The sequence below is a fragment of the Elaeis guineensis genome, chromosome 5 (assembly GCF_000442705.2).
Source record: "Elaeis guineensis isolate ETL-2024a chromosome 5, EG11, whole genome shotgun sequence".
Classification (NCBI taxonomy): Eukaryota; Viridiplantae; Streptophyta; class Magnoliopsida; order Arecales; family Arecaceae; genus Elaeis; species Elaeis guineensis.
Window position 1 is genome coordinate 132,007,824 of NC_025997.2, and position 9,660 is coordinate 132,017,483.

At 35.5% G+C, this 9,660-nt stretch overlaps 1 protein-coding gene across 1 annotated transcript; it reads left to right on the plus strand.

Annotated features, from left to right (window-relative positions):
* Window positions 1-5,365: 5,365 nt before the first annotated feature.
* On the plus strand, window positions 5,366-8,597 carry LOC105046275 (laccase-22). The gene is made up of 6 exons (XM_010924822.2): window positions 5,366-5,503; window positions 6,183-6,334; window positions 6,479-6,723; window positions 6,863-6,994; window positions 7,110-8,027; window positions 8,161-8,597. The coding sequence occupies exons 1-6, from the start codon at window positions 5,417-5,419 to the stop codon at window positions 8,289-8,291; spliced, it is 1,665 nt and encodes a 554-aa protein (XP_010923124.1). The 5' UTR covers window positions 5,366-5,416; the 3' UTR covers window positions 8,292-8,597.
* The last annotated feature ends 1,063 nt before the right edge of the window (window positions 8,598-9,660 follow it).

Consider the following 9,660-nt stretch of genomic DNA (forward strand, 5'->3'; position numbering starts at 1 on the left):
ATCAATTCTAAATTAATATTGATACTTAATATCGAAAATACCCAAACACTTCTTTATCTATCATCTAGATATATTTATGTTAGAAGGAGCAAAGAATATAATACTTATAAAAGTTATAGAAAAGTATCTATGAAATATTTTTTTAGTAATATTTTTTTATTATCTAAAACAAAGAATTATATTAATGATTTTATTTATTGGATTTAAAATTAAAAATTATATTAAATAAAATCCCTATCAATAATATTATTGATAGGATACGTACATTGTGAATAGAGAACCGGCCACTGAATGAGCTTTTATTTTATTTATATATGCTAAATACAATCGATTCACGGAACCGTTATTGTGATCCAAACATGAGGCTGTAGTACACATCACATCACTAATGCTGAAGATTTCTCTTGACTAATTTTTTAAGAAAATAAATAAATAAATAGTTGACTGCGGCCCATGGGGATTCATGATTCTCAATTAGACTGCTATTATTTTAATAATCTTGTTTGCCACTATTAAACGATTGAGGTGGAGTGTTGGAATGGCGAAGCTGACCCACAGAAAAATTTTGACCAGATTGGTTTTCTATTTTTATTTTAAAAATAGAATCAAAAAAATGATGCCAAAAATATATTTCATACTTTTTTTTATTTATTTTTAAAATTTTTTATTATTTTTTCAAAACAAAAAAAGTAATTCTTATTTTCAATATTTTTATTAATAAAAAAATATATTTTACCATCACCACTAATATAGTCTTCACCATTACCATCTTATCTCACCATCGTGATAATCATTATCTCCATCATATTATGAAAATTTCAAAGTTTATTGATGAATTTTTAGTGATGAAATATAAATTTAGTTACCAAAGCCTCGTATTTAGTAACGAAAATAAGAAATGATCATTTAATGACGAAATAAGACTTCATCACCATATATATATCTTTTGTGACAATTTTTCATTATCTCCGACTAGGAATCCCCCTCATGTGGACCAATCTTCCCTTCCCACAGATATTGAGTCTCGTTTTGCTAGATCTAAGTCAGCGCCTTTTAGTCAGCTAGATCTCCACAAGCGTCTTTCTATTATCGAAATTTTGTCATAAAAAATTGATCACTAAATAAAGCTTTTTTATGATAAAAATAAAATAATTTTAGTATCAAAATTAATTTTTATCAATTTATTAATGATAATTTTATAATTCGTTACTAAAACTTATATCTTTAATGATGATATTTTAAAATTATTATTATAGATATTTATTTAATGATAAAATTTATAGAGGAGTCATTAAAAGTTTATACTTTTAGTGGCAATATATTATATTGTCATAATTTTGATGTCAATATTGATATTGATCGAATCACTGGTGATAATTTTATAATTTATTAGCAAAACTTATATTTTTAATAATGATATTTTAAAATAGTTACTATATGTATATATTTTTTAATAACAAGCTAATGGAATGATCATTAAAATAAATATCGATCAATATAGAAATGATAATTTTATGATTCATCACTAGAACATATATTTTTTGTGATGATATTTTAAAATGATCATCATAGCTATATACTATTAATGACGAGATTATAGAGTGATCATTAAATATCTGTATCTTTAATATCAATCGTTATATTTTCATTAAAATCTTACGTATTAATGATGAAATAATGATATCATTAATAAAAATATTAATTATAATGATATATAAATAATGTATATGTCAATCACTAAAATAATATATGAATCCTAATTTTATATTAGGTATACTATTAAAATCATGCCAATCATCGAGGGAGTTGGAGTAAGATTAGAGAATGATAAGATATACCTAATATGATATGATTTTGTTTGGACACTTAATAAATTTTTTAAATATATTAAACTACTGATATTCATATACCTTATCGAGATTTAATTTTAATAAAGTTGATTATAGATTTTATTTTTAACTAAAATTTTTTGATGGATGTATATTTATTTTTAACTTGATTTGATCCGATCTATTTAATAAATAAGTTATATGGGTCAATATAGTTTATCAATTGAAAAAAAAATAATTTTTACTACGAAAAATGATATCAATATTGAAAGCAACGCACAAAAATTAGATAATAATTTAAGATGTAATTATTAAAAACTTGCATGAAGACAGATTTAACAAAAAATTTGAATCATTAATCCAATTTTAATAAAATATATAATAAAAATATTAAAAATATTATATATTAAATATCATTACTAATTAATATAGCATAAATAAAAGGAGTCATGAATTATTTATTTTATTTTAAAGAAGTTTAGGAAAAGAAGATGATTAAATTATTATAAAAAATTAATTAGTTAAAATAAAATATCTCATAATATATTTAAAATGAAAATATTTTATAATATAAAAAGTTTTAAATAAGTATAATAAATCATGATCTTAAATTAGAAGTTGATATTGTCATAGTGGTTAAGTAGAAGACAAATACCCAATAAATTTTAGGTTAAAAAAATAAAAACTAGATTCATAAGATTTCCATTCGAATTTAGTAAGAATGAATATAAATAAAGGTACTACAATCTTAATTTACAATAGAAGTATTTTATTTTAATAAAATATTTATAAAATTTTTTAAATCTTTTGTCATTAAAAAAATGATCACAAATACTTATCTTTGATGATCATTTTCATTCTATCACTAATTATATCATCTTATTGTAGCCAATAAAAATCCATCATAAAATAGATTTTAGCAATGATATTAAATCTACATTAAAACTTATTTTTGATCATTAATTCCTAATCAAATCATCATTTTTTAGCTCTTTAATGATTATTCTTTTTTTATCATAAACATAATTGTCACTAATATTTACCTTTAATGACCATTGATATTTTGTTACTAAATATAGTAGATTTTTTCTGATGATTTTATATTTTGGTCACTAAAATTTTTAGCTACGGCATCTTTAGTGACTATCTAATAACGAAATATTTTTTATCATTAAAAATTTTTAATGATAAAAATAAAAAAATTTGTGACTAAATTTTTTATCGCTCAAAATATAAATTTTTATAGTATAGTATAGTATTGCTATCGCTACCACATCATTATATTCATTATCGCTGCCATCAATGCTTCTATCATACCATTGACACCTCCATCTCACCATGTTGTATTATTGTCGATTCTATCATGTCATCGATGCCCTAGCCATTGCTATTGCTTCATTGCATCAATTGTTGCCACTTCTATGATACTATTGCAGTCCACACCATCAATACCATTGTTATTTCTCTAATCTCCACCACTATTTCGTCTCTTCCACCCTCATCATCATCATAATTCTATTTTTAAAAAATAATTGATTATATCTACATGTTTATATTTAAAATTTTGAAATAGTGGAGATATAATTTTTTTTCTGATTTTAAAAACATAAAAAACATAAGTGTCACAAACGGCATCTTAGAATATTATCGAGTCATAATCATCAAACCACAGTAATCAAAGGGGATCTTGGAGATGGAAACTTTTTTTATTCTAGGTCACTGTATCAAGCCACTGCTGAGCTGGAGATCCGATCATGACACCCATGTCTTAGTAGGAGCTGAACCTATGTGCTCGGATTCGTTTCTAGTTTCTACATCAGTCTTTATTAAAAAAGGTTACATTTGATAGCACTTGCTACTTGGACAATCATTAAGCATTGGATTGCAATTGCTATTTTAGCAACATCTTTTCTTCAAAGAATCACTATTGTTTCTTTTTTTTGATGGAAGCGGGAGGCAAGAATCACTGTTAGTTTGTCATGTATGATTATCTCATATCATAATCGATGAACTAAAGAAAGATATGCCGTCACGTTTCATATATGTCAATAAAATAGTTCTCTGGCCGCTATATGGAGACTTTGTTTTTTTCTTGATGGAAATGGGAGGGAGGTCCACCCAAACTGGCTGCTATACGAAGACATTAAATTGAGATTCTTTACGGTCAATGATCGACAGAAGGGCATCTCAAATATCATTGGCCTTGCTTCATAGAATGACCATTGAATGATTATGCAGTCAAAGATAAAATTTGAAATCTATTATAATCAATTGACTACATTGAATTGCTATTTTTGTATACCATTCAAAAGAAAGAACGGGATACTCAAAAGATACTACTTATATTAGGACGTCCATAAAAAAAAAACAGTTATATGATGTTTATCTAAACTATTCAAATATTTTTAAAATTTATCCATTCTTCTCTTCTTAGTATTTTAATGTGTATGCGATTACTCATTTTTTGATGGATATCTCCAAAGTATGCACTTAATCTTGCGATACTTTTTGAATACCGTAGAGGATTGGTTTTGTAGAACCACTTATGCTTTGTTTCAAATAGTAACATCAGCTGGCCGATCTGGGGCCTCATGTTAGGTTATATCAGTCAAGCCGATCTAGGCCCGTCGGCATCCCAAGCTAGTTTTCAGGGTAGCAGTGCGAGAATTCTCGCAATCTCAATCGAGAATCACGGGGTTGCATAACGTGAGATCCAACAACCAGCTAGTTTTTAGTCAGTGGAGTCGATGGTTGTGGAGCTCTCAACACCCAGCTTTCACCAGCTTGATAGCTTAGCTTTCAAACCAGCGCGAAATCTCCCCAAAATTACTTCAGATAGGCACATTTCAACCATATTTTATCAAGCCATACCATGATGACACACGCCACTAGAAACGGCCATATAAAAAACTCCCTCCACGGAAAACCGTGTCACAACTCGGCAGGTGGGACCCCGGGCATGTGATGCTTGGCCTCTAAAATGAAAGTAGTGAGGAATATTTGTCATCAGATTTGCCATCGCATCATTGTATTCTCGTAGATTAGAGAGCTTGCTTGTAGTTGTTTGATCGATAACTTGACTGGAAACATAGAGCAGGATTGATCCTTTCCATCCACGCTTTAGCCACCGAGAGGGTGATACCGACCGGAAGGCAGCGACAGAAAGGAACAAACTTTTATGTCATTCTACTGATACGGAAGGGGTTGGTCAGTTCTTTCCATCCAAGTGCATAAACCAAGAATAGAATTAACCACGCCTCGTGAGTTCCAACTTGTTTACATGAATGTTTCTGCAAGAAGAATCCGATGTTTTAACCAATAGAAAGGGACATCAGACGCCAAGGAACACATATATGAACTTTATGTGGGATTCAAGTAATCCAGAGGTAGTGTGCGGTTATTCTACCAAAACCTTGTCGATCAAGGTTTCCGGCCACCTAAAGCTAAAAAGGACCTGGCAGCTAGAATCCACATCCTCTTATAAGGATGCGTTGGCCGGTCCTTCCCATGCATAGGGATTGTATAATACACCAGACACAGAGAGAGAGAGAGAGAGAGAGAGAGAGAGAGAGAGAGAGAGAGAGAAGATGTTGTCCTTTATCAGAGCCTTGGTGCTAGTGGCATGCTTGCTTCCGGTGGTCGTTGATGGGAGGACTCGACACTACAAGTTCAATGTAAGTAGTTGCTTTCCAAATCCAATGTCCATCCGCGGCTTTCTGACGATGCGGCCATGAAATTTGCTAACAAGCTGTCATGCTTCATTGTGTGATTTGTGTTGAAGGATGTTGCATTAATAACTTCTCAATAGATCCCGACTGCGTCACTGGTGGTGGAGATGTACTACATTGCATGCTTTGTTAGCCAATTAATGTGCATAACATATCCAAGTAGACCATGATAATTAAGTAAAACATAAAACGTTATATGTAGCATTGCCCTTTTTTTGGTCCCAAGTGAAAGAGGATATCAAGTCTGAGAGGATCTCTACATCTCATACAATATTTTACGAATAAATTTTGCAAATTTGTTACCAAAAAAAAAAAAAAACACTGGTTTTAACTTTAATTTTTTCCCTTTTGCGACAAAGGTCTTCCCAGTATCCTTCTTATTCGTGGGGCACGCGCGCGTCTTTTCCATAAAACTTTTAATCTTTCTGTGGGCTAATTCACCAAAAGAACATTGTTGTCTAGGCTGAACCGTTAGTTGGGCCGGTAGGTCAGCCCAAGATCTGGCAATTATACAAGACAAGTAACAACCATCGACATCCAACCATATACAAATTAAAGCCAACCATGGATCAAGTTTAAAGACCGATATATTTGAACTACCATCACCATGGCGTGCTTTCTGCAGGTGGTGATGAAAAATGCGACCCGGCTCTGCTCCACCAAACCCATCGTGACCGTGAATGGCCGATTCCCTGGTCCAACCCTGTACGCTAGAGAAGGCGATAATGTGCTCGTCAAGGTTGTCAACCATGTCAAGTACAATGTGACCATCCATTGGTGAGTAGTCTTCATCCATGCGGGGATTGAATCACAAAGTATCATCACAAACCGTCCGATTTCAGACAGAGATATAAGCAAAGATTGTCCAAACCTGTGCAATTGAGAATGGAACTAACGACGCGTTATAAATTGGGCCTGCAGGCATGGAGTGAGGCAGCTTCGGACGGGTTGGGCCGACGGGCCGGCCTACATCACCCAGTGCCCGATCCAGCCAGGCAACAACTATGTATACAACTTCACCATCACCGGTCAGAGGGGCACCCTTTTCTGGCATGCTCACATCCTATGGCTCAGGGTCACCGTTCACGGTGCCATCGTCATCTTGCCCAAACTCCATGTTCCCTATCCCTTCCCCACTCCACATAAGGAGGAGGTCATCATCTTGGGTAAGTTGACGGCTTATATATATATATATATATATATATATATACGTCATTTACCAATCCGATCCTCCCTGATCAAATTAAAATCGGCAGAAAGAGGTCACTTTCCCATTAACAAAGATTTGCTTATCATGAACTCCAGGAGAATGGTGGAAATCGGACACGGAGGCCGTCATCAACGAGGCTCTGAAATCTGGTCTCGCACCCAATGTTTCTGATGCTCACGTAATCAACGGCCATCCAGGCCCTATGTCCACTTGTCCTGCTTCCAAAGGTAACAATTAAGCAAAGTTTTCGAACTCACGAAACTGCCAAATAATATTTATGCATGTGCGTGTGGCAAATGCACCTTAAGCGATGTACGTAATCTAATGTGGACCTCGTTACAGGGTTCCAACTAAAAGTGGACAGCGGCAAGACATACATGCTACGAATCATCAATGCTGCTCTCAATGAGGAACTCTTCTTCAAGGTGGCCGGCCACCAGCTGACCGTCGTCGAGGTCGATGCCACCTACACCAAGCCCTTCAAGACCGACACCATACTCATCACCCCGGGCCAGACCACCAACGTCCTTCTCACCGCCGATCGAGGGGCCGGCAGGTACCTGGTCACCGCCTCCCCTTTCATGGACTCCCCCATCGCGGTGGACAACCAGACCGCCATGGCCACCGTGCACTACACCAACACCGTGTCCACCACCGTCCTCACCACCACCAAACCACCACCTCAGAATGCGACCCCTGTGGCCTCCAACTTCATCGATTCCCTCCGTAGCCTAAACTCCAAGAAGTATCCCGCCAGGGTGCCATTGACGGTGGACCACTCCCTCCTATTCACCGTGGGTCTCGGCGTCAACCCGTGCCCGACGTGCGTCAATGGGAGCCGAGTCGTGGCAGACGTGAACAACGTGACCTTCTCCATGCCGACCACCGCCATCCTCCAAGCTCATTACTTCAACATAAGTGGAGTGTTCACTGCCGACTTCCCGGGAAAGCCACCGATAGCTTTCAACTACAGCGGCAGCGGCCCCAGTAACCTGGGTACCATGACCGGGACTCGGGTCTATCGCCTTCCTTTCAATTCTACGGTGCAACTGGTTCTCCAGGACACAGGAATTATAGCACCGGAGAACCACCCCATCCATCTGCACGGCTTCAATTTCTTCGCCGTCGGAAGGGGTCTCGGGAATTATAATCCAAAGACGTCTCCCTCCAAGTTCAATCTCGTCGATCCCGTTGAAAGGAACACTATCGGAGTTCCCTCTGGGGGATGGACTGCCATAAGATTTAGGGCGGATAACCCAGGTTTGTAAAATTAATGTTCGCAAATCGTCGTGTTTAATTGGTTTCAGTTGGTTTTCGGATGCACGAATATTGGTGAATGAGTTTTTAGCCAGGATATATGGCAGCATAATTCTTATTGTTTGCGTGGATGCAGGTGTTTGGTTCATGCATTGTCATTTGGAGGTGCACACGACGTGGGGGCTAAAGATGGCGTTTGTGGTGGACAACGGGAAAGGGCCGAATGAGTCCCTGCTACCACCCCCAAAAGATCTTCCACCTTGTTAGGGAGGGCCCAAGCCCGCATAATAAAAATGTGCTCTCTAATTTTCTTCGGGAGAAGAGCCAATGTCCGGAAGGGGAAGTTGTTAGCATCGGAGAGAGAGAAGAAGGATGCCCAAGGTGAACAAACCTAAGGCACCTTTTCTATCTTGGAGTGTTTTTCCTTTTTCTTTTCCTTTTTTTTGTGGATTGATTGGATTATGTATGAATATAATTTGACCGTCATTTGAATGTAATCATCAATGATTTAAAGGATAATGTAAGACACTATTGACACTCATCAATGTATAATCTTATACCTTTTATTTGAAATCCGCTTCAAACAAGGATTATCATGAAAGAAAGCATGTTTTCATGGATATATCCTTAGGTTTAGAAAAATATATTAGATGGATCAGATTGAGCGGACCAATTCAAATCCAAAAGCACATATATGGTGGATAATAAGATGATTCCTCATCTCTATTTTGATCTTGAATGGTTTAGATACAAAGAGGGTAATATGGTGATTGATTATTAGACTAGTTCGCTAAAGCTTGGATCATATTGTTGTGGTAGGATTTCATCTCGAGATCAGATTGATTGGAGTTAGGTAGCGACGATAGATCGACGATGATAGGACCTGTAAAATAGTCTCCAGCGGAGACCGTCCGACGCTCAAGTCATAATTTTGGACAACAGAGAAAAAAAATAAGTGTGTCGGGAGAGAAAAAATTTTATATCTTCGAGATTCCCTATGGATCTTTATTTATAGGCAGAGACTGAAAAATCATGAGAGGAAAGGAGAATCAGCCAGTTAGCCTTAACTTATCTGGAAAGATATGGTTGTTATCTTTTTTCTTATCTGTCTGTTGTTGGCTATTATGTCATAGTCGTTTGAATTTTAAAAGAGATCTAGAATTTTCATATCAGGTTTGGTTCGGCAAGGAGGATTTAGGATCGATCGAGGATCGGATAGGTAGTCAAGAAAGGATCAAAATTGTCGAAATAAGTAAATCAAAAGTGGCTGATCAAGCTTGGGATACTTTTGTATCCTCGTATACCTTACGTCTTCAACCGGTACAAAATTACCCCCAATACATATATTTAGAGCCTAGTGCCAAGATATATCCTTATGTAATGCTTCCTAGAAAATGCCAATCAGCAGAAAATCAAAATCATTTTGCAGCATGTTATAATTATAGATAAGTAAATGCAATAAAATCTATATGATAAAAATGGTAGGCATGCAGTCGTGTGCTGAGAAGATGGTGGCAGTCATCGGATTTACGATCTTATCGAACTTCTTGATGAATCTGATGACGGAATATGAGTTGGTTTTCTAATTTATGGAGATGAGATTAGAACTGTCAAAATAGGTCGACCCAGTCCGACC